The sequence below is a fragment of the Chanodichthys erythropterus genome, chromosome 18 (assembly GCF_024489055.1).
Source record: "Chanodichthys erythropterus isolate Z2021 chromosome 18, ASM2448905v1, whole genome shotgun sequence".
In the NCBI taxonomy this organism is placed as follows: Eukaryota; Metazoa; Chordata; class Actinopteri; order Cypriniformes; family Xenocyprididae; genus Chanodichthys; species Chanodichthys erythropterus.
In genome coordinates this window covers 32,452,233-32,477,003 of record NC_090238.1, presented here as the reverse complement: position 1 = coordinate 32,477,003, position 24,771 = coordinate 32,452,233, and the positions used below count along the sequence as shown (strand labels likewise).

At 36.5% G+C, this 24,771-nt stretch overlaps 2 protein-coding genes across 2 annotated transcripts; one reads left to right on the top strand and one right to left on the bottom strand.

Annotated features, from left to right (window-relative positions):
* The first annotated feature begins 12,663 nt into the window (after positions 1–12,663).
* tmem121aa (transmembrane protein 121Aa) lies at positions 12,664–13,614 on the top strand. The gene has a single exon (XM_067368268.1). It carries the CDS (start codon positions 12,664–12,666, stop codon positions 13,612–13,614), a length of 951 nt encoding a protein of 316 aa, XP_067224369.1.
* A 4,697-nt stretch (positions 13,615–18,311) lies between these two features.
* pth2 (parathyroid hormone 2) lies at positions 18,312–22,393 on the bottom strand. The gene is made up of 3 exons (XM_067368041.1): positions 20,689–22,393; positions 20,022–20,131; positions 18,312–19,001 (listed from the first exon to the last, which is right to left on the bottom strand). Exons 1-3 carry the CDS (start codon positions 20,809–20,811, stop codon positions 18,635–18,637), a joined length of 600 nt encoding a protein of 199 aa, XP_067224142.1. The 5' UTR covers positions 20,812–22,393; the 3' UTR covers positions 18,312–18,634.
* Between the last annotated feature and the right edge of the window lie 2,378 nt (positions 22,394–24,771).

Below are 24,771 nucleotides of genomic sequence, written 5' to 3'. Positions count from 1 at the left end.
GGATGATTTAATGTTAATAAAATTCCCATTTATTCATTTCATGTCTCAGAATGTGTATTTCTTGTTTGTAATTTCACCACTGTAACACCATGAAATATTACTGAAGTCTGAACCACCACTGCCCTTCACAAATCTGCCTATGTAATTACAGTCATTCGGGAAAACTGTGCCAAGGCGGGAAAGAGAAGCGGAGGCAAAATCCATAGCTAGAGACTTTTGGCTCTATTGGTAAAAAAAGAGCAAATCACAATTGAGTTTCAGCGGTTAGTGTTGAGAAAAAAATACATCTCAGAGAAGGCTAGCCTCCCTTGATATATCAACCGATCATCGTAGAGATGTAAATCACATGATATTAGTTTGAACTGCTACCGCTGATGAAGTACCAACTACCTTAATTATGGAGAGTAGAGATATTGAATATTTGACCAACAAATGTACCAAGCTACCACTCGAACAGCAGCTACAAATTAAAAATCAAAGAGGACCCCATGCCAAAGTTGGACATATAGGCTGCAGAAATCAGCTTCAATAAACAGCCAAACATTCTCTTTCAACACTGATATTTAAAAGGACAGAAGGATGGATTTTTGTTTCAAGTGAAAGACTAGTGAAATTAGCCTATATTTATATTGTCTCGTGTCATTTTCTTTTAAAGTCTAAAAGCGACCAAAAAAGCCATTTAAAGCAGTTAGGGGAAAAAAATACTCAGGAGGGGATCCCAAGACTGCTACAATTTAGTGTGCCTCCCCTATTTTAAAACCCACCAGCTGCCACTGCTTTGATGTGATTTAATTTTGATAAATAGTATGCAAAAACATTATAGTGTTAGAAGCTTGTTGATATTGCAAATGCTGTTCCATACGGCTTTAACCCAAAGAGCGTGTAAACATCAAATGGAAGATGAACTGACGTTTCACTAAAATAGCCCAAATCCACAGAGGGGACTTTGTCTTAAAGGATGGGTCTTGGCCTGTCTCTGAGCAGAGACAAGATAGCATTATGAGTCTGTGTTGCTGAGCTCAGGCTGCTCTTGCTGATATAGCTCCATGGGGAGTTCTTGCTCATTGCGGCTGCCAGGCTGGATGAACATGTTGATATGATTACTGGAGAGGCCTTCAGGCCGTCAAGCTCTCTATCTGATTTTGCTGAGCTCTGTTTCCTCCCCTCCAGTCCTGTCTGTTCCTGACTGACCTACTCACAGAGTCCATTCACAGTGCCAATGATACATACACAGTCACATGGGAGAAAATTACACAGGAAACCAATGTCAAGAACGTGCCTTGGACATATTTCATCCTCAACATCAGAAGAAAATGAGAAATTTTATTTTATTTTTTATTTTTTTAAATCAAAGCTATTTTTTTCATAAGCTATGTTTGCATCACCCTATTTTTATGCGCATTTTTAAGTATCACATCAGAAACGAGTGATGGAAACGCTGGGGGGGAAATCTCTTAATTTGCAAAAAAAAAAAAAAGAAAAAATTGCTCACTTGAGGTGGTTTTTTACTTGTTCGAATAAAAGTTCATGCAAATTATGGGAGATTGAAATGCATTTGCCGAATAAATTCTGACGTAGCGAATATTAAACCCATGTGACTTATCGGCTGTTTCTGCTGATTTTACTTACTGTTGGTTATTTGGTTACCAAAACCACCATCATCCGCTCGAACAACTTGATGGAAACACACCTAATTTGCATTTGTTTGTGTGGGTTTTTTTTCCCCGAACATTTGGATGGAAACCCAGCTATAGTGGCATTATATTCATAACATTTAAGCAGGATTTTCCTTCTAATTTCAATAATAATAATAATAACAATAATAATATTTTAAAATGTTAAAGTATTTTTTAAATCATGGTCTAGGGACCCCCAGGAGGTGCTTGGCAGTTAGTGTAGGATAAAATAAAAAGTATGTATGTATGTATAATAATTACAATAACAATAATAATAATCACAAATTATAATATTGACAGATAAGAGACAAACAGATGTCAGCTTAAATGAAAACTTTTCAGAATAATATTTTACATAATTTTATATTTCACAGTAAAAAATAGTCTTTACATGAAAATATATGCTTTCTTATATAGTAGGGCTGGGATGATACACCTATCTCCCTGTTCGATACTAGCACGATACTTGGGTGCCGGTATGATATATATTGTGATTTTTAAGTATTGCAATTCTACTAGTATTGTGATTCGATATTGCTATGTATTGAGAATTGTGTTTGCTTTTTTAAAATCTAGACCATGGGGAAAAGTTGAATGATACACTTAAACATGATGGTGCAGGTTGTGTTCCCGTAGATGTCTCTCCGTCCACTATTTTTCATTTTCTCCTGTCCACAACACACAGCGCCCTCTACTGAAATAAAGGAGGTAACTTTTCTCAGCCTCGTCTATAAGCAAGGACTAAAATAAAGCATGAAAAAAAAAAAAAAATTAAAATAATAAAAAATAAATAAAATAAATAAAAAAGTACTGTTATACAGTTAAATGAAATTTAATCTATACAATAGGGGTGTAACGGTACATGTATTCGTCCTGAACCGTTACAGTACGGATGTCACGGTTCAGTGCATACAGTCAGATGATGAATACAGTCGGTCTCAGGCAATCCACACTCCGATCCAGAAGGGGGCGTGTGCAGTAATGCAACGCCGATTGCTAACCGCCACAACAGGAAAAAGTGCAGAAGAAGAATAACAGACAATCTATGTTTAGATATATTTACATGTAATCTCTCAAACAATGTTTTTAACTGCGGAAAGACATCAATAAAACAGCTTTAGAATAATATCTCATGTAGCATTACATTTACCTCAGGCAAGTGTCCACAGCATGTTAGTTCACTAGAGAAATTAACTCTACAGGGAACCATTTCATTAAATTTCTGCACTATATTAGCTTATGTATTCATTATGTTTACTTTACATGTTAGTAATGTCTTAATATATGTACTGTTAAAGTTCTTAAGAACTGTGTAAATGATTATATTTCAATTATATTTCAGTTGAAACATAATTGAAAAATAATTGTATAATTAGATTTAGAAGTTAATGCAAAACCTGCCTTATGTGCAATTTACTTTTTTTTTTTCTTTTTTTTTTTTAAGTGTTGATTATTATATCTAAAATAAATGGCAACTGACTTTAATAGTTTGGGATCTGTTGTAACCTTTAATATGATAGTGATGTGCAAGAAAGTGCTCCCTGTATATAGTTCACAGCATTAGCAGAGATAGATTTTTATCTCCCACCCTGCTGTACCAAACTTTCATGTTTGTGTACCGTTACATCCCTACTAAAAAAGAGAACTATAAAAAAATCAATAATACAGCATATAGATGCAAAATTGAGGAGGTAAATGTGCATAATTGTCAAAATAATGGTAGAAAATTAAAATAAAAAGCAAAAATAATAATAGACCTTATTTTCTTTGAGCAAAAATACCTTACAGTTTCATTTTGATGTGAAAAGTGACCTGGATTTGTTTTTTGTAAGATTTCCCCAACTAGAACAGAATGCATGCTCATTCATTACCTCACAAAGCCCCTCTCAGATTTTCAGACACTCACCGTTTTAATTAAGTGAATGAGGGGGAGGAATGCAGTGGAAAGAGGGAGAGAGGTCAATCAATGAGTAGGAGAGTTAAAAGAGAGTATGAAACAGCCCTGGAGAGGACTCCAAAGAGATGGAGGAGGATGAGAGACCTGGCCTATGAGGGTTGGGGGATGACGGACCAGATGAAGGTGGGCAGAGAGCGAGGAGATACAAGGACGACCTCAGTTTGTATACGAAAGAAGTCACATTCTCCTGAAATCTATAAGGATTAACGGCTGATTCATTTTCTGTAAGAAATACTGAGTGTTAAATCAATTTCTGTTCGAATAATTGATGGTTGAATCACTTTCTATAAGAATAACTGACCGTTGAATTGATTCATATAATGTTTAGTTGAATCACTTTTTATACTCACAGTGAAGATGCGTCATATTATTCAAAGAAAACATAGATGCGCTGGGAATGTTCAAACAGCAGTCTGTGTTTATGTTTTGCAATACCAGGCCATATATCCATTCTGTGTAAAGCCCACAGAAGGGGCTTTAAAACTATGCTCTGTCTGATCTCAGAGTCTTTTGCTGTAATAACACCAAGATGAAAAGAGGGAAAGAGCACAAAATCCTCCACTTCAAATTGAAGCACAGAGAGTCTTTTTGTTATTTTTCATTATTGGGCAAAAATAAGTCACACTCATTATTGTTTTCTTTTCTTTTGTCTCTTTCATTCAGTCTGATGGATGCCTGTTACCACAGCAACACAACCTCTAAGCATATATATATATATATATATATATATATATAATATATATATATATATATCACTAATATATCACTCACTAATTGCTGAGATATAAGCAAATGTGTGACAGCAAATGTGTGTAAATAAACTACATTGTTTTTCCATTTGTTAAGTATGCGCGAGAAATTAAACATTAAACATTGTTTATAAACTTTCTCTCGAAAATATCTTTCGGAAAGTTTGTTGTGTGCTCATTGAAAATTAATAAAGTGTCTCCGGCATGAAGGGAAATGCAAATCACCCCGTGTTTAAACTGTTTAGTAAGCTTTAAGTCGCTAGATCTGTGTCAGCCAGGGAAATGGAGGTGTAAATAACTAAAGATGCCAGACAGCTCAGTTTAAAATGTATAAATACTTTGCCAGTTAAATAAAATATCAATTTTATTTTATCAAGTTTTAACTTATAGCAGATGTTTCTCCAAAAATTTATTTGAAAAATTAAACATTTGGTAACACTTTTGAATACTGTTCCATCATTAATGTTTAACTACACATGAACAAATGAGTAACGCAGTAATATCGTAGTAACTAGTAAGAAATTCTGATTAATTATAGTAGTAGTAATAGCGCTCAGTTAAATGAGGTAGTTCGCTATTAGCTAATCAATAACTACTTTTCATACCTACCAGAGGACTATTAAGAACTACTATATACAGGTTCATAATTATTGTGAATAATGCATAATGTATAATGAATTCTAAAGTGAAGATCCCACTAGTAATGACTCAAGTTTTACTAATTATTACTAATTATTTTGATCAGTTTTCTAAAGTGAAAAGCATGATAACTCTCTAATAATGTCTGAAGTCATTATAAACTTTTGTCGATTTTGTAAGGTTCTGAATAGTAATGACTGTTACTATGTTACTACTATGTTATTACATGTTACTACATCCTTCTAAAGGAATTAATAATTATTTGGATCAATATTCTAGTGAAAAGCATGTGAAAAGTGAAAAGCGTGAAAACTCTAATAAATTCATTGTAAACTTTTGAGGATTTTGTACGGTTCTGAATAGTAATGACTCAAGTGTTACTACATCATTCTAAAGAAATTACTGGTCATTTGGATCAGTATTCTAAAGTGAAGATCATGTAGTAATCATTCAAGTAATGATTCAGTGATTATCTAATAATGATTCAGCTGTTACTACATCCTTCTGAAGGAATTAGTTATTTAGATCCATATTCTAAAGTGAAGATCATGGTAACCCATTAGTAATGACTCAAAATCCGTCAAAAGCAATTACTATCCAAAACCTTACAAAAACCTCAAAAGTTTACAATGACTTCAGTCATTATTAGGGAGTTTTCATGTTTTTCACTTTAGAATACTGATCCAAATAATTAATCATTCCTTCTGAAGGATTTAGTAACACTTGAGTCTTTACTTGTGGGTCAGCATGATCTTCACTGTAGAATTCATTATACATTATGCATTATTCACAATAATTATGAACCTGTATATAGTAGTTCTTAATAGTCCTCTGGTAGGTATGAAAAGTAGTTATTGATTAGCTAATAGCGAACTACCTCATTTAACTGAGCGCTATTACTACTACTATAATTAATCAGAATTTCTTACTAGTTACTACGATATTACTGCGTTACTCATTTGTTCATGTGTAGTTAAACATTAATGATGGAACAGTATTCAAAAGTGTTACCAAATGTTTAATTTTTCAAAGAAATTTTTGGAGAAACATCTGCGATAAGTTAAAACTTGATAAAATAAAATTGATATTTTATTTAACTGGCAAAGTATTTATACATTTTAAACTGAGCTGTCTGGCATCTTTAGTTATTTACACCTCCATTTCCCTGGCTGACACAGATCTAGCGACTTAAAGCTTACTAAACAGTTTAAACACGGGGTGATTTGCATTTCCCTTCATGCCGGAGACACTTTATTAATTTTCAATGAGCACACAACATACTTTCCGAAAGATATATGATTAATTCTTTTTTGTCTTTGTTTACTTTCAAGTAAAATCAAATTAAACAAATGCCTTTATTTGTTTTTTCGATTTGGTTTAGTTAGATAATTAAATAAGTCGTTTTTTCTTGACGTAGGCTAATTAATTGAAGGAATTACATGGACTGATGCAGCTTTTTTGATGCAACAACTTTCCGTTTCTGACACGCGCTTGTCACTGAAAAGGAGGAAAGCAAACAGTGACTTAATTTGAAATCACATTGCTCCTACTATTTCTCTTAAATGTTTGGTATATAGCCTAATAGTCACTATAATATGCTCTTATGCGATTTGCATTTGCAGCCGTTCAGTGTCATTCATTACAATGCAATCAATGTCTAATATTTATAAAGCGAGGCAGCACAAATGAAACTTTTATCAGCACAAACGATTGCGACTGTTTGTGGTGAATTTGGAGCATGTGGGGGGCTGAGGGACCTGAGAATGAATACCCAATTCTTTTAATATTTTAAAAACTGAAGCAGCACAAACGGAAATTTCACCGGCACAAACCAGCACAAACGGAGCACAAACAAATGAGACTATTTTGGGTGGATTTGGAGCATGTGGGGGGCTGAGTGACGTCATTGCCTATAATTCAAAGTCTAATATTTTAAAATCGAAAGCAGCACAAACGAAACTTTTACCGGCACAAACCAGCACAAACGAAGCAAAAATGTTTGAGACTATTTTCGGTGAATTTGGAACATGTGGGGGGCTGGGTGACCTCAGAATGACCTATAAATATTTTTTTAATACCAAAAAAACAGAAGCAGCACAAACGAAAATGTTTACAGCACAAACGGAGCGCAAACGATTGAGACTATTTTGCAGACGTTTTGTGTTGGGTGGGGGGCCAAATTCACAAAGGTATTGATTAGCTAGTAGTGAACTTTACTGTAAGCCCGAATAAGTTGGCAAAACTCAGAGAATTTGAGGCAATCAGCCTCAATGTTCACATTGTAACCTCAATGTGAACATTTTTATTTGTGTAAATTTAGCTATCTAAAACAAACTAATTCAGAGAATGTCATGGGCAAAGCATGCTGGACAAACTTAAACTTAAGTTCTTCTAAATTAAAAGAAATAAGTCAATAAAACTCAAAACAATGAAACAGTTCAGTATACTTAAAATATATCAGTTATGTGAACTTGAAAGAAAAAGAAAGTGCAAAATACTCATAAAAGATCATTTAACTGAACTCATTTGTTTAAGTTAAGTTTGTCCTACTCAAACCAATTATTTTGAGCATTAGGGTTTACAGTGTACCACATTCAACTGAGCATTATTACTTACTAATTTGTTAATAAAGAATTTTTTGTTATTAATAGTAGTTACTATATTAATATTGCGTTACTCATTTGTTCTTGTGTAGTTATTGATTGCAGTAATCTAAAGTGTTATTAAACATTTTGTGCTTCAAATTGTAAATAGCATCTCAGATAATTGAATAGAGATGATATTAGAAGAATTGATGAGAACTATTTGAGTTCATATTCTCTGCAAATATGAACTCAAATAGTCTGTATAAATCTCTGCAGACTTATCTCTCAATGTATTCGGTAAAGGTGTTGAGATCTAAAACTATTAGAGATGTGACATCACTGGGGTCTTTTTCTCAGAAGAAACATCTGAGAAGGAGGATTGTTGTGCATCCTTTATTCCTATTGCTGTCTAGGAGAAACAACTGAGATATTATAGAGGTCTCATTTGTTATTTATACGGGTTGCAGCTGCAATGCAGCAACTTTGTGTGCAATTTATGTTCTGTGCAACTGTGTTGCATTTTGAAGCCATTAGCAAACATAGAGCACTGCCTGTAATGCTTTGCCTTATTGGCTCCTGTGAGTGTCTAGGGTTTGTCTGCTTCACAGGAGGGGAATATTCTTCATGTGTGTATTGATTGGCCTGATGAGCTCGCTCTCTACTACTCCAGACACTTATTTGCTCCCATGTGTTTTGCCACTTTAATTAAACTCTTGATTTAATGCTCTCACTCCATTGCTCTCTTCACTTACAGTACGATACATTGAGAGAGGAATGTGTGTGCATGCGCTTGTGTGTCTGTCGAACTGTTCCAGAACCAGTGATGGAAAAGCCAGATTTTATACCAAAAGCCAGAAACATTAAATAGTTTATGTTATGCTTGTGCTCAGAAACCTATGGGGGCCTGTTTTCCACCTCAGAGTAAAAAAAAAAAAACTCCACATCTTATAATTTGACTTATATTTCACAGTTGTGAATGTTTCTCATAATTGAGACTTTAATTCTCAGAGTTGCAACTTTTTTTCTTGTAACTGCAAATTTATATTTCCCAATTTGACTTTATATTTCATAGTTTACTTCAAAATGACCTCCAATGAAACCAATTTTATAGAGCCCTAGGATAGAAACTCAATTAAAGCATTATAGCAAAAAGGAGCAAATTGGAATATTATCTGTTCATAAATTTACAATAAAAGTGACACAATAAGTTTATTTGTTTATTTGTGAGCACGTGATATTGTTTGAGCCATCCTTCTATATTATTCAGGATTCACTTGTGCTATAAATAAAGGCATCGAAAGTGGAAACTATTCTCAGGGCTCACCAGTCCAGGGCGGTCGCAACAATTATACTAGGATTGATATAGTATCTAGTAATTAATTCAATGTATTTTATGCCAAAATACATAATTTACAAAAAACGAATCCTCAAAACATGCTTTGTGTGACGTATTTAAAGTCTCAACGGGCCTCATTCATGAAATTTCTGTAAATGAATAAATTCTGAGTAATTTGAGTATAAAACGGACCTTTCCAAAAACTTTCCTCCAGATTCACAAACATTTCGTAAACATCAGATTTGATAGTTAAACGTGTATGTTAATGAATTCCAATCATTCTTAAATAGAGCGAGCTCATTCACAATTAGCACAATCACCACGTATGAATTACAACTACGCAAATTACGTGTCCAGGAACGCTGTGGAATCTTCTGGACTCCTTTCTCAGGTTTGGCTCCAGTATATTGCAAAAATGCTAAAGAGACTAATTGGCTGTATGCCTAACAATAAATATTCAATTAACGAGTGTCTGCCAAAGAATTTTAGCCAGCTAAAAAAAAAAAAAAAAATGCCAGGTGCTCTTCTGGGAATGGCCAGCTGGTGGTGCTTGCGAGTGCTTTGAAGGCGCAGCGCTTTCCCTGCTGAGACACTTCGGTTGCTGTGATGAAACAGAATATGCCAGGCAGTGATGTGTTACTATATCTAATTTTGAAGAATATTATTAAATATAAAAGTGCAGCAACCAGAAATATTAACTTCTCCATTGTTGTTCAGTCGTTGTATAAGTAGGATGATTGGTCAGTGTAGTATTTGTCCCACCCCTCCTCCACTGTGATTGGACGGCTGGGTGAAAGTGACAGTAACGAGCACTGCGTTGTACCAAAGTCCCTTTCAAGGAAAGTCTGTTCACTCGGCGGCCATATTTGCAAAGCCTCCAGGCAGCTATTTCGGCCAGCCTATTTATTTGAATGGGGGAATCCTGAAATCTCAGAAACTGTTTGGCGAACAATTAAATAACATGTCAAATCAGCAACAAAATCTGAAATGAATTGTTCCATAAATGTTGTTTCTTATGCTCAAATAGCATTAAAAAAGCATATTTTTTTTAGGCTAGACTAGCCAATGCGCATATGCAGTCCTATGCAGGAGTCTCAGGTTTCTGTGGGAACCGGAGCTTCTAACGGCAGCTGCAGTGACACAATGACTTTATCAATCAGCGATTGGCTCTTTTACTTATAAGGCGGGGCGTATTTCGCCATTTTGTGCATTGCAGATTCTCCCATTCATAACTAATAGGAGTGAACCGTCTTTCTATATCTATAGTCTTTGGTTGTACCCAAAGATAAAGTTTTCAACTCTCAGCTACAAAAAATAAATAAATAAATAAAAAGATGGGGCAAACAACCTCGTGATATATTATTACAGTACATAGTTCATCAAAATACAGTGTCATCTGTTTGCCTAAAAGAACACAATGTTCGAATGTTTTACTTACCATTTACATGTGGTAGGGAGTAGGTGTAAATTTCTTTCGTACCAACTAACATTTTGAAAATATACGAACTTTTACGCCATAACGTCTTTACTAACGATTTGCACATCGTGTTTCATGAATGAGACCCATTCTGTGTTTCTCTCCACCCTTTCCAAAATAAGTAGGCTAGTTCAATCTTCCACTCAGCTGCACATTCAGAAACTGAACGGATGAGAGAAGTTCACAAGGTCAGAGAGTCATGTTGTCAGAAACGAAAATCTGTGCACTAAAATAGAAATGAAAGGAAGGGGAAGGGGGCCAGAATCAGTGTACAATGAATAACCAGATTCTGTTCTGAGGAGTTTAAAAGAACAGACCAATTCTCTTTTCTATTTTAATATGGGTAGGATCAGAAAATGAAACTGGGGTCATTCTATTATGTGTCACAATGCAATGTATCTGAGCATGTGCATCAGGCCGCATCTGTGCTTTACATAATGTTGCAGAAGAGATATTGATCCATAGCACAATTTACACTCGGTGGATCCAGAATTCCTATCTAAAGCTAAATGCATTCAAGATGCAAGATAAACGTAGGTAAAAATTATGATTGCGGAACAGCAGAAAACACAATACAAGATATACTGCCACATGCACTCTGTATTTTCCTTTAACATCCATTAGTTTTCTATGGATCCATGTATTTCTCTCAGTGTACTGATTTATTGTGTATGATTTCTATCTTTTTGAGATAGAAATCAATCACTTGAGAAGACGTGCGAGCAAACAGTCTCAGTGTTTGCTTCCAAATATATCAAACATGAGCAGCATTGACGTGAACTAACTAGCAATAGGAGATGGCGAAGGGCTTCTGTGCAAGAAATGTTGCTGTGATTGGAATTTCATAAAACAGACAGTATATCAATGTTAATCTCTAGATCAGATTTATCTGTTGTTCCCTAATATTCCATCTGAAGAGGAAATCTTGTCACGGTAACATCCAGATTGTGACCGTGAGTTGAGTCCTAATAAGAACACTAGAGTTGCTTTATCTTAAAACAGTTGCTTCCAGGAAGTTGTGAGCATTTAAACGTGATGCAGTTTATTTTAACACTTCGTCTACCGTGCATACCGAGACTCGCAAAGAATCAGTTGGAAATCAGTTTTTGATTATTGTCATTCACATCAAGCCACCTCACACCTAGATATCAGAGCGAGTGCACACCCTCTGCTTGTCGCACATCCAATAATATCTCGCTTTCCAGAAATCCGAGGGTTCCCTGCTGCGTTAGACTCATCATCACTTATTATCACTCTCTCAATAGAAACCGTTGCTATGGAAGCTGGTGACTCAGAGCTCATAGGAATATTAGGGAATGATATTCTTGTAGCTGACACTGTCATACCTAAACATGGATAATGCAGCATAGCGAGATCGAGCTTATAGAACTTATACAAAAAGCAGGAATTTTAAATTAAAAGTATGCAAAAGTGTTCAATCACTTAAAGAACTTGTGGAATGAGGTTAGATGTTAAGGAAAAAAGACCTTGGAATCATAATTCAGGCTATATTGTGTTCTGTTCTATGTGACTGAATGCTTACCTTTACACACAGAAATGTATTCCTATTTGGATATTTAAACATGACAAATGCAGTGTCCTTCAAAACTACTAAATCCTATTCAACATAAAAGGCTTCAGAGAAACCCAAGGACCTGTGGGATGGTTAGTTACACCTGATTGTGCTAAATTACCACAGTGACCCCTAGTGTTTTGTTTTAAAGCTTCACCAGTTGGAACAAGGTCAAAAACATTCTCTGAAGAGAACAAATTTTTCTTTCTTTAACAGATGCTCCAAGCCGGCAGAGCAGAAAGAGAGCTGTGACCTCCCCTTCCGTCTTCACGACTGACGATACTCCTGTGCACGCTTGGCTCCGATGCAGGAGTAAGAGACGACAAGAGACCGGCTCAGCCATGCTGTTTATATGGGTCAGCTGACAGAGACAAGCAGGCCCATGTCGGTTGGAAATCGACACAATCTGCCTCAGCAGTGGATACACGTACAGATATATCACGGTCACTTTGAATCATTGAAGAGACATTGACATACTAGACTACTGTGGAGGCCATGTGAAGCTCGAAATGCGGTAAAGAGCGGTCATTGGACTGTGTGGAGCTTTGCTAAACGGGCTCCTCAGTCACCAGCATCAATGGACAACGGTTTGCACACCATGAATTAACCTTGCTACACTTTCTGAAGGATACGATTTGTTCGTTTTTTTACTTCGATAAACAGACAGCACCATGGTTCTGCCGCCACCCGACAAGCGGCATGTGTGTTTAACCACCATTGTGATCATGACCAGCATGGCCTTCATGGATGCCTACCTTGTGGAGCAGAACCAGGGCCCACGCAAAATCGGCGTCTGCATCATCGTCCTGGTTGGAGATATTTGCTTTCTTATAGTGCTGCGTTATGTGGCGGTGTGGGTGGGTGCTGAGGTAAGGACTGCGAAGCGTGGCTACGCTATGATCCTCTGGTTCCTCTACATCTTCGTTCTGGAGATCAAGCTCTACTTCGTCTTCCAGAACTACAAGGCTGACCGTAAAAGTCTGGAGACGGTAGCTCGGAAAGCATTGACTTTGTTGCTCTCGGTTTGCGTACCCGGACTCTACCTCGTCCTGGTCGCACTCGACAGCATGGAGTACGTAAGAACCTTCCGGAAGAAGGAGGACATGCGAGGTCGACTGTTCTGGGTGGCTCTTGACCTTCTGGATGTCCTGGACATCCAGGCTAACCTTTGGGAGCCACAGCGGACAGGTCTGCCCATCTGGGCCGAGGGTCTGATGTTCTTCTACTGCTACATCCTGTTGCTCATCCTGCCTTGCGTTTCTCTGAGCGAGATCAGCGTGCAGGGCGAGCACGTGTCGCCTCAGAAGATGATGCTCTACCCGGTCCTCAGCTTGGTGACCATCAACATTGTCACCATCCTCATCCGAGGTGTCAACATGGTGTTGTTCCAAGACAGCCGAGTCTCGACCATCTTCATCGGGAAGAATGTCGTTGCCATCGCCACTAAGGCCTGCACCTTCCTGGAGTACCGGCGACAAGTTAAGGAGTTTCCCCCGCAAGATCCTGCTGGGATTGCAATGGAGATACAGCAGAACTCTGTGCCGCACAATCAAACTTTACCGAACGCCACGACCACCCTTCCCGAAGAGCACTCACCGGCCCGTGAGGTCATTGACACGTGACCAGAGCTGACAAAAATGTCAAAGACTTAAGCGTTGAGGGGGAATGAAGAAAAACTTAGTTAGTTCAGACCAGGAAATTACGAAGTATCCTTCTTCTGGTCCCTTTACTACTGAGCAAAGAGATTTTGAAGAATATTTTTAAAGTGCAACTCATCTAGGCTGAGTGTTCAAAGGCCATTGATGCTCGGATGCACAAATGGCAGCTCACAAGATCTTGATTTTAACCAGATTTTGTAATTTCAAGCAGCTGTTTTGTGACGTTAGATATGGGGTATTTTTAAAGAGATTTGTGTGATGGTGGATCACCTTGGAATCTCCACAGATTCCTGTAGAATCTGAATGCTTGTCGTTTTCAAAGTTCCTCAAAGTTGCCCTGCCCCTTGTGTGTTCATTTATAAAATATTTTGGCTAGTTTGAATATGCTTTCTGCTATCAATACTCTCAGCTCATGATGTTTAAATCAATTTCACACAATTCTGCTGATTTTCCCTCCGAAAGTCTGTGCATAACATGTGAGGAAATTCCTGTCTGGGTGAAAAATGAGAAACAAAGCATACCAAGTTAAGTCCACTCCTCTTACCGCAATCTGTAAACAGATCTGAGGCAAGAAGTGAACTTCAAGTAAACTTCAAATTATGTTTTAAAGATTTGTGTGATTTGAAGATGAAAATCATTTTTTGCGTGTTGAGATGTGAGCATGTTTTAAAGCAAAACAACTCTCACAGGATTCTTTTCCTGGGGATTCAAATGGAAACTAGAAACCTTTTAATTAGCCAAAAACAATTTCAAACAGTCTTTATAAGTTTTGTATGCCGGTATGTGTGGGTGGATAGAATGGAAGAGAGTACGGAAGAGAGTTCATTAGAAAAAAAACAAGAAAAAAAAAAACAGATAATATTGGATGATAATATAAGTTAATATACAGTCCAGTCATGTTTTTAAAGAGGATCATTGTATTATTATTATTATTATTATTATTATGATCTTGTTTCTCTTTTCTTTTAGCTGTGACATTTTAAATGTTGCAAAGTGTAATAAAACCTCCATAATCTTGAAACTGTGGCATGTTTGCTAAATTATGCCTATTAAACCGCAAATGCAGATCCAGCTAACAATGAACTTCAGCACAAACATAAAACACATAGTATTTACTCCCACACCCAGCCAACACTTGTGCCAGAACCGCTGAGAAACGGCAGGACTCTGTGATTCTACATGAGCTTTGAGACGCAGTTCCACTTGGTGAGAATGGGGTGCAGAAAGCAATTTGGCTACTGCTGATTGGCTCTGGCCGCCATGTAGGGCAGCTGTAGGGAGTGATAAATTACAGTTCCTGTGATCCTCAGCCCTCTCATCCATCTCACCGTTATAGAGGTTCTATAGGCTTCCTTCCTCACCATGAGGCCTGAGCAGCAGGAAGATGTCCTATACCACAATTCTCACTCCTAACAGAGATGCCATTTCTAGGTGCGTTCCATTAGAGCAATAAATTGTTCTGAGCGGACACCTAGATATTTTTGACAACTGGAAATAAATGATGAACTGTGTGAGTCAATCACTTTCTGCTGAAATGTAGTAAACAGCCTACAAATTACTTCTTGGACACTGAATACATAACCATCCATTCAGGATTCATGAGAAGATTTTTTTAACAACCCCTCCTGGCGCTACATGCGAGACTTGACCTTTGCAAAGCCATTTTGAAAGGTAAAGGAAACAAACATTATAAAATTCGAACAAATAACCTGAAGCAGAGTTTCAGTTGTCGCAGTCTCTGCCGTCAGAGATTTCCTCATACTTAAAGCCTCTCCAATCAGTTGATTAATCGCCTGCTAGCTCGAGGCTAATGAGGTCATGAGGGTGTATTTAACCATGGCCCTATTTAATTTTCTGCTGTCAGAACATTAAAAATTCCATTTTAAGCACATCATAATTCGGCTTGGCGATAAATTACTAATATCATCATGGGAGGTCCTATCTCCTCTTGACACAGCTCAATTTACCAGCTTGGTTCACTTCATGGTACCTTTACAGTGCCTCAAAAATCTATTTATCTAGATAATGTAATCTACTGTCAAACATGTAGGCAACCTGTTACCAGAGTGTTTTCAAACAATTTGGTTGAAAATGATGTGCAACAATAATTTAAAATCTATTCACAATTGGAAAGATTTGCTTTTAAAGGATTAGTTAACCCAAAAATAAAAATTCTGTCATTAATTACTCACCCTCATGTCATTCCAAACCTGTAAGACTTTCGTTCATCTTCAGAACACAAATTAAGATATTTTTGATGAAATCTGAGAGCTCTCTGACTCCATAGACAGCTATTTAATTACCACTTTCAAGGCCCAGAAAGGTAGTAAAGACATTGTTAAAATAGTCCATGTGACTAAAGTGATTAAACCTTAATTTTATGAAGTGACGAGAATAAATTTTGTGTGCAAAAACAAAACAAAAATAACTAATTTATTCAACAATATCCTCTCTTCCCTGTCAGTCTCCTACGCTGTTCATGTTGTAAACACAGTGCAGCGCTTCCAGGTTCTATGCAAAAACATCCCTCATTATTGGCCAGCTCCTGCGTCAGCATCACACGCATGCATCGTGCTGCTCACGTGAACAGCCTCGGTCAATACTGAGTCACGTTCTGATGTGGAATACAGAAGTGCTGCCGCTCGGCCGTCGGGCAGTTTTTCTTCGTCGGCCAACTAAGTTTTCTCAATGTGTTCCACTCTGTCGGCTGAAGTTGGTCCTCGTCGGCTTTTTGAATCAGCGTCAGCATGTTGAATCGGCGTCGGAGCTCGTCAGTTCGACTGTCCATCTGATCATTCTGATTGGCTGTTCAGCTACTGCCACCTGCAGGTATGGAAAGGCATTTCATCTTACGCAGGCACAGAACGGACGTGCTACTTGGCTGTTGGCTGTCGAGTGTTGGTTTGATTTGTCAGGGCAACTTTGGACCAAGACGCTGCCGACTTAAGCCAACCCTGCAGTCTGCTTTCATCGCCACTAGTTCGTTGGCGTCGGCTTGGTGTGTTCCTGCCTTAATGAAACAGCTTTGAACTTGCACATGAACAGTTTGAATCAGACTCTCACTCAGTCTGTGAATCATTTAGAGGTGGTACCGAGCTCAAAATGATTCTCTCACTGAACAGAAAGTCATTTTACATTTATGTCCGATTTGAAATAAACAAAGAACCGCTATCCTTGTGTTGTTTACCTATATGTTTCATTTGTGAGACTTACAGTACAGTCCAAAAGTTTGGAACCACTAAGATTTTTAATGTTTTTTTAAAAGAAGTTTTGTCTGCTCACCGAGGCTACATTTATTTAATTAAAAATACAGTAAAAAAAACGTAATATTGTGAAATATTATTACAATTTAAAATAACTGTACTATTTAAATATATTTGACAAAGTAATTTATTCCTGTGATGCAAAGCTGAATTTTCAGCATGTTACTCCAGTCTTCAGTGTCACATGATCCTTCAGAAATCATTCTATGCTGATCTGCTGCTCAAGAAACATTTATGATTATTTTCAATGTTGAAAACAGTTGTATACTTTTTTTTTCAGGATTCCTTGATGAATAGAAAGTTCAAAAGAACAGCATTTTATCTGAAATGCAAAGCTTCTGTAGCATTATACACTACCGTTCAAAAGTTTGGGGTCAGTAAGAAGTTTTATTTTTTTTTAAAGAAATTAAAGAAATGAATACTTTTATTCAGCAAGGATGCATTAAATAAATTAAAAGTGGCAGTAAAGACATTTATAATGTCACAAAAGATTAGATTTCAGATAAACACTGATCTTTTGAACTTTCTATTCATCAAATAATCCTGAAAAAAAATATTGTACATAAATATTTTGTACAATTGTACACATTAAATGTTTCTTGAGCAGCAGATCAGCATATTAGAATGATTTCTGAAGGATCATGTGACACTGAAGACTGGAGTAATGATGCTGAAAATTCAGCTTTGCATCACAGGAATAAATTACTTTGTGAAATATATTTAAATAGAAAACAGTTATTTTAAATTGTAATAATATTTCACAATATTAGTGTTTTTTTACTGTATTTTTAATTAAATAAATGTAGCCTTGGTGAGCAGACGAAACTTCTTTTAAAAACATTAAAAATCTTAGTGGCTCCAAACTTTTGGACTGTACTGTACTTCAATATATTTCCTAATTATACAGCTTACTAATAATGTTTGCTGGTATTTTATAATAAATGAACTGAAACTAATCATAATAAACTGAAGAACTTTCACAGTGTCAGGGTAAAGCAAAGTGTCTATATGAAATCTATTATGCAATTGTTGGTTTAACTAAAAAAAGTAAGTTACCTGGTTGCCTTAATTTTTTGAGTTCATTGAAATGAAAAATTTGAGTTAATACAATGAAAGCAATTGGTTTAATCAACAGAAATTCAAAATATTATGTTATCTGAACCACATTAATTATTGAAGGTGATTTGACAAAAGAAAAAATGCTGTGATAACAGACCATGAAATATTTTTTTTTTACAGTGTGGCAGCTCAGATTATGTGCATCCAATTAAGGCATTCGAAAATTGCTCAGATTGTTTTCAGGTGTTTATTCAAATCATAATCAGACCAACAAACACATCATGCATTTTCCTTTTTCAAATATCATCTAAAAAATAAAGAGAAAAGAAAGCACCTTTATCTACATACAATCTTTTAAAAGGGATAGATCACCCAAATATGTAGGTTCTCATCATTTACTTACCATCATGTCATTCCAACCCCGTGTGATTTACTTTCTTGTTGGGGAAAAAAAGCAGCTCTGTGCATACTAAATATCTCCTTTTGTGTTCCATGCAGGAAATAAAATCGTATGGGATTCAAATGACATGAGTATACAATGACAGCGTTTAACTCAGTTACATTATCTCATGTAAGCGATGATCAAATGCTTTTTTTCTCCCACATAAAATGCAATATTTTTCTAAATATTTTATATATTTACAATTACATAAACATTATAATTACTTTGAATTAACTACTAAGAGTTTCTGCATATAGGAATTGAGCCATTTCTGTCTTTCCATTGCTGTCAAAAGCTTACTCTTTTCTCTAAATGCAGCATCATCTGCCACCACTATGTTTCTCTTCTGCTGGTGACCCACCCGTGAAGGCCAGTTGCCCGGCCAGCCCTTCACCAGCTCCTCCTCCATCTGTGACTGGCTGAGTGGAAGCCAATCATTTCCCACCAGCTGTTCTGTCTCAGCCTTAGCTGCTCCAAAATCTGGGGCGGTCAGCATCTGAATGCTCCAATCACGGAGCGAGATGGCGGGGAACAGCACTTCCCACTCTTCACCTTTGGAATCCTCTTGACCAATAGCAGGCAAGTTACTGTTTAAAAGATAGAAAAGTGTCCGAAATTTGTAGGAAGCACCCGTAAATAAATGGACAATGAAACATGATTTATAATGTTGTTGCAGAGCAGCCATTTTATAATTGGGGCTGCAATTTCTAGAACTCTGTAATCTATTAAATGTTGCCAATTTATAAATGCTATTTATCTCCAAAAATGACATGTAAAATATATTGTTTAAGATTTCCCTGGCAGAACTTTTAGTTGTATATGTTAGGAGAAAGACTTCCATGCATGTGAAATTTTAAGTCTCTAGCTCAAATGGAGTGTTTTGAATATTGCAAATTTAACCACTATTTCCTAAATAACCACACATCTAATACATCCCATAATTAAACAAAATGCAATTAATGATAGACTCTTCATGCATGCAATGTTTAGTGAGTTTTCATCAAATGGATATAGGCTATACTCTAAAAAATGCTGGGTTAAAAACAACCCAAGATGGGTTAAAAATGGACAAACCCAGCAATTGGTTTGTTTTAACCAAGCAGTTGGGTTAAATGCCTGCCCAATGTACAGGGCAGTTTTATTAACCCAACTATTGTTTAAAAATTACTATATGGCTGGCTTAAAATGAACCCAAAATAGGTTAAAAATTAAAAATCAGACACATAATTACCAGAGGCAACAATAATAATTAAAAGGTGGACATTTATTAATAAGCACTTTAATAAATCTGCATTGTTTAATTATTATTCATTAAACTTATTAAGAAATGTTTATTAAACATTAATAAATGTTCATTTCAAACATATTTTGGGTTCATTATAAGCAAGCAATACAGTAATTTTTAAACAATAGCAAACATTTAACATTAAAACAACCCAATCGCTAGGTTTGTCCATTTTCAACCCAACTTAGGTTGTTTTAACCCAGCATTTTTTAGAGCTGTTCAAATTGAGGTCTAACAACAACATTAATAAAAATCAGAAATCATCATCAAAAACAACAATGTTAATAATAATAATACTCATATTTTTGAGGAACAGTTATACCTTTGCAGAGGTCGAAGTTGAGGCTGTGGAAATGCACTCGCCATCAGAGTCACACTCATGAGGACTAAGAACAATAGGGCAGGACGAGGAGGCAAGGATAAAGCCACCATCTACAGATGAATATGTTGACCAAGACATAATATTAGAAAAATATTTCTGTACAGATGAGAGAGGTAGAGAATATACATGTGCGACATTCAAAATGTAGATACTGAATGTAATTTTCTCAGATATGAGAAATACGAGGGATTGCTAGAAGATAGTTCTGACTACAGGCAACTTTGAAATTAAACTCATATATCAGCCAATCAGAAGTATATTTCAAATGTCTATATGCATTATTTACACACTTTCACTCACATTATACAGCAGTGCTTTAGAATGGACCAAAAAGGTACACATTAATAGCTGCATTTTTTTATATATTTTTAAATACAAGACAAAGTTGAGTTGATTTATCATAAAATGTCTTGTTTTTGCAATATATTTCAAAAATCAACCTGCAATTTTGTAAAAAAAAAAAAAAATAATAATAATAATAATTTTTGTACATTACATTTTTATTAAATTAACATGTATATTTTTTAATAATAGCTAATGTTTTATGTATATTTGAATATATTATAATTTGCAATTATATTATAGTTAATATTTATGTGTATGGTACCTTTGTGGAGTAGTTCTTCCTCTTGGCTGTGTGTTGCTGTGGTGAAGTTTTTTGTCTCCAGTGTGTGGAGTCAAAAATCCAATCAGTCTTGTATGACTCCAAGCTGGTTTGCAAATCTTCCATGCAATGTCTCAAAGAGGTTTGTGATTGTCCAATATTTCTGTCTAACGCTCTAGATAGGTAATTAATTGTTGAGAAGTTGCTTTCTATGCATGTATTGCTTAATCAACTTCTCTGGTTGTAGCTCTACCTCCAAACTCTATGGTGCATTGTCAAGTGCCAGTGTGAATATATACAGGATTCGGATGTGTGGGATTATATATACCTCTCTTTTTGTCAGAAGTTGTAGGGGGAAACAGAAAAGATAAAAAGGCATGTGTCATTCTCCTTGTTGAAAAGGAAACCGAGAAGGCCACACCCCTGAATGTCCTGTTTGGATGGAGTCTTAAAATAGAGGAAAGAATAAGAGGAGAAAAGACAACTGTTTGGACGTCAGAGCACCTAATGATGTCTCAAAAAAGAAAAAAAAGGATAAAAAATCACAAAATCATGATCAAAACTAGTTGTTCCAGCACTATGGCGTATGTATAACGTCCTTGACTCAAGCGTGTGACCTACCTGTCGCTGGGCGTAGCCTATAGGATCATGAGTGACAAGATAAGGGTCGATAATGAGGATCCTAAACCGAATTTGAAGTGACGTGCTTGCCGTCCTCAGGCAGCCCACGCACACGTTTGGATTCTAGGCCAAGCAAGACGTCACTCTCATTAAATTTGAAAGGTCTTGTCAAACACCGAATCCCCCACAAGACAATTTGTCGCATTTTATGCAACTTCAGGTAGGTTTTTGCTTCAGAAACACTCCACACAATCTGACAACTGCTAAAACGGTCATGTGCGGACTACATTATTTTTTATACGCAAGGTACACCTTGTTTTCTAACGAAAACATGTGTATTTATGGTATATTTCATTGTTATTCGACTAATCAGACCGTGGAAAAACACGCATTCAGCTTATAGGCGATATCCGGAAAACATTCATTTTCATTCAGCACAGGAAGGCTTGTTACCGAAGCTGACTTTAGCAAGGTCTCATTTAAAATAATGGGCAGCGGTTGTGAGTGCAAGGTTCAGACGAGCAGGTCCTGACAGTCATTATAGAGCACGACAACAGCGACGTGGGTCGGACAAGAGTGGAGGGACAAGCATGAAAGCGTGGAGGGAAAGAATCAGGGCGTGAGACAGATGAGGTCAGCGGCAAGAGGCTGAAGAGATGATCTAAAGCGTTTAGTAGACTCTGGCCTCGACGTTGGTTGTTGTAATCCATAGATCTGCAAGTTTTAACATCCACCGTCAACCGCGAGTGTGAGTCATAAGCTCTTTTTACACAAGCTAGCACTCTCTCTTCTCTCTTATTCCTCACCTCCTTGCCTTTCATATCCTCATACAAACCTCGGGATTTTCGTGCCCACAAACTGTGAAAAATCTCAAAGAGTAAACTTTACTTAAAGGTCATCTGTTCATACAAATGAAGAGAGATTTTTAATCTTAAAGTACACTCTACACTCTGACAAAATTATGGCTAGCACTCTAATCATTAATTTTCATAAACACTGATATCACAAGCCTCTATCAAATAATTAAAGGATTAGTTCACCTCAGAATTAACATTTCCTGATAATTTACTCACCCCCCAATGTCAGCCAAGATGTTTATGTCTTTCTTTCTTCAGTAGAAAAGACATTAAGGTTTTTAAGGAAAACATTCCAGGATTTTTCTCCATAGAGGACTTCCAACAGTTACCAACAGGTTGAAGGTCCAAATTACAGTTTCAATGCAGATTCAAAGGGCTCTACATGATCCCAGACGAGGAATAAGAGTCTCATCTAACGAAAAAATGTGTCATTTTCTTAAAAGAATAAAATGTATATACTTTTTAATCTTGCACTAGCTCTGCGATGTGCCACGCATTACGTAATGACGTTGAAAAGTGTCTACAAAGCGAACGTTCAAAGAAAGGTAAAACAACAATGTCGAAAATGAGTTTTTCGCCCTACTGCAGTACTTCCTCCTACGTCACGCGTGACCTTTCCATTGTGATTACGTAATGTGTGGCGCATCACAGAGCAGTGCAAGAGCATTTGTGGTTAAAAAGCACATCAATTTAATTTTTTTAGAAAATGACAGATTGCTTCACTAGATAAGACCCTTATTCCTCATCTGGGATTGTGTAGAGCCCTTTGAAGCTGCATTGAAACTGCAATTTTGACCTTCAACCCATTGGACCCCAGTGAAGTCCACTATATGGAGAAAAATCCTGGAATGTTTTCCACAAAAACCTTAATTTCTTTTCAACTGAAGAAAGAAAGATATAAACATCTTGGATGACATGGGGGTGAGTAAATTATCAGGAAATATTAATTCGGAAGTGAACTACTCCTTTAAAGGTGCCCTAGAATCAAAAATGGAATTTACCTTGGTATAGTTCAATAACAAGAGTTCAGTACATGGAAAATACATACATTGAGTTTCAAACCCCATTGCTTCCTCCTTCTTATGTAAATCTAATTTGTTTAAAAGACCTCTGAAAAACAGGCGAATCTCAACATAACACTGACTGTTTCGTAACAGTCGGGATCATTAATATGTACGCCCCTTATATTTGTTCATGTTCAAGGCATTACACAAGAGCAGCCAGTATTAACGTCTGGATCTGTGCACAGCTGAACCATCAGACTAGGTAAGCAAGCAAGAACAAAAGTGAAAAATGGCAGATGGAGCAATAATAACTGACATGATCCATGATATCATGATATTTTTAGTGATATTTGTAAATTGTCTTTCTAAATGATTCGTTAGCATGTTGCTAATGTACTGTTAAATGTGGTTAAAGTTACCATCGTTTATTACTATATTCACGGAGACAAGAGCCGTCGCTCTTTTCATTTTTAAACACTTGCAGTCTGTATAATGCATAAACACAACTTCATTCTTTATAAATCTCTCCAACAGTGTAGCATTAGCCGTTAGCCACAGAGCATAGCCTCAAACTCATTCAGAATCAAATGTAAACATCCAGATAAATACAATACTCACACAATCAGACGCATGCATTCAGTATGCATGACGAACACTTTGTAAAGATCCATTTGAGGGTTATATTAGCTGTGTAAACTTTGTTTATGCTGTGATAGAGTCGAGAGCTTGGGAAGGGGCGGAGACCGCACGATTTAAAGGGGCCGCAACCTGAAATCGGCTCGTTTCTAAATATGCCTTAAAATAGGCAGTTAAAAAAATGAATTAAAAAAAATCTATGGGGTATTTTGAGCTGAAACTTCACAGACACATTCAGGGGACACCTTAGACTTATACAGTATAACATCTTTTGAAAACACGTTCTAGGGCACCTTTAATATGTAGTAATATACATGTTCTGAACATATATCGTTTAATGGGAGACATCGAGAACACAATCTGTGATTGACAATGCAGCCCCCAGACATAATTACCCACAGACCATTTTTAAAAAATGTGCTCCTGCTTTTCCCATTATCAAGGTTATGATAACATTAGCATTCTACAGCCAACACAGAAAGATGCTTTTTGCTGCCAGATTATGTAGAGATCTACAAGCAGGTGCTAACAGCAGCCATGTTAACAAGCCAAACCTTGACCCCCTGAGACAATAATATGGTCTAATGTTCTTTGGGTCTATAATATAATAGTAAAATATGTTGTAAAAACAGTCTATTATGTAGGCTACAGTAATGTGATGGTTATGCAAGCGAATCCCATCATGAAGGGCCCATTAAAAAGCAGTCAGCCAGGACATGTTATGGTCACTTCAGGGAAGTAATTTGGGTGGTGGGTTTGTAGGATTCATTCATGAAAACTGATGTAATTTGTTTTAGATGCTGTGTGGGATAAACAGTTAATCCCAACAGGAAATGTATAAATTGACAGATTTACTGATATGAACACAGTTACTTACATGTTGTCGCATTACTGTCGAGTCCATATCGTAAAAGTCTGTTTGCAAAGCATGCGCCAAAATGCGATTGATTTACCAAATAATCCACAGC

Bases quoted from the DNA above. Each gene is read 5' to 3' on its own strand.
- tmem121aa (XM_067368268.1), top strand. From the start codon at position 12,664: ATGGTTCTGCCGCCACCCGACAAGCGGCATGTGTGTTTAACCACCATT.
- pth2 (XM_067368041.1), bottom strand. From the start codon at position 20,811: ATGGAAGATTTGCAAACCAGCTTGGAGTCATACAAGACTGATTGGATT. The intron at 20,132-20,688 runs GTACCATACACA...ATTCATCTGTAG, and splicing joins GGAAGAACTACTCCACAAAG to ATGGTGGCTTTATCCTTGCC. The intron at 19,002-20,021 runs GTATAACTGTTC...TCTTTTAAACAG, and splicing joins CAACTTCGACCTCTGCAAAG to TAACTTGCCTGCTATTGGTC.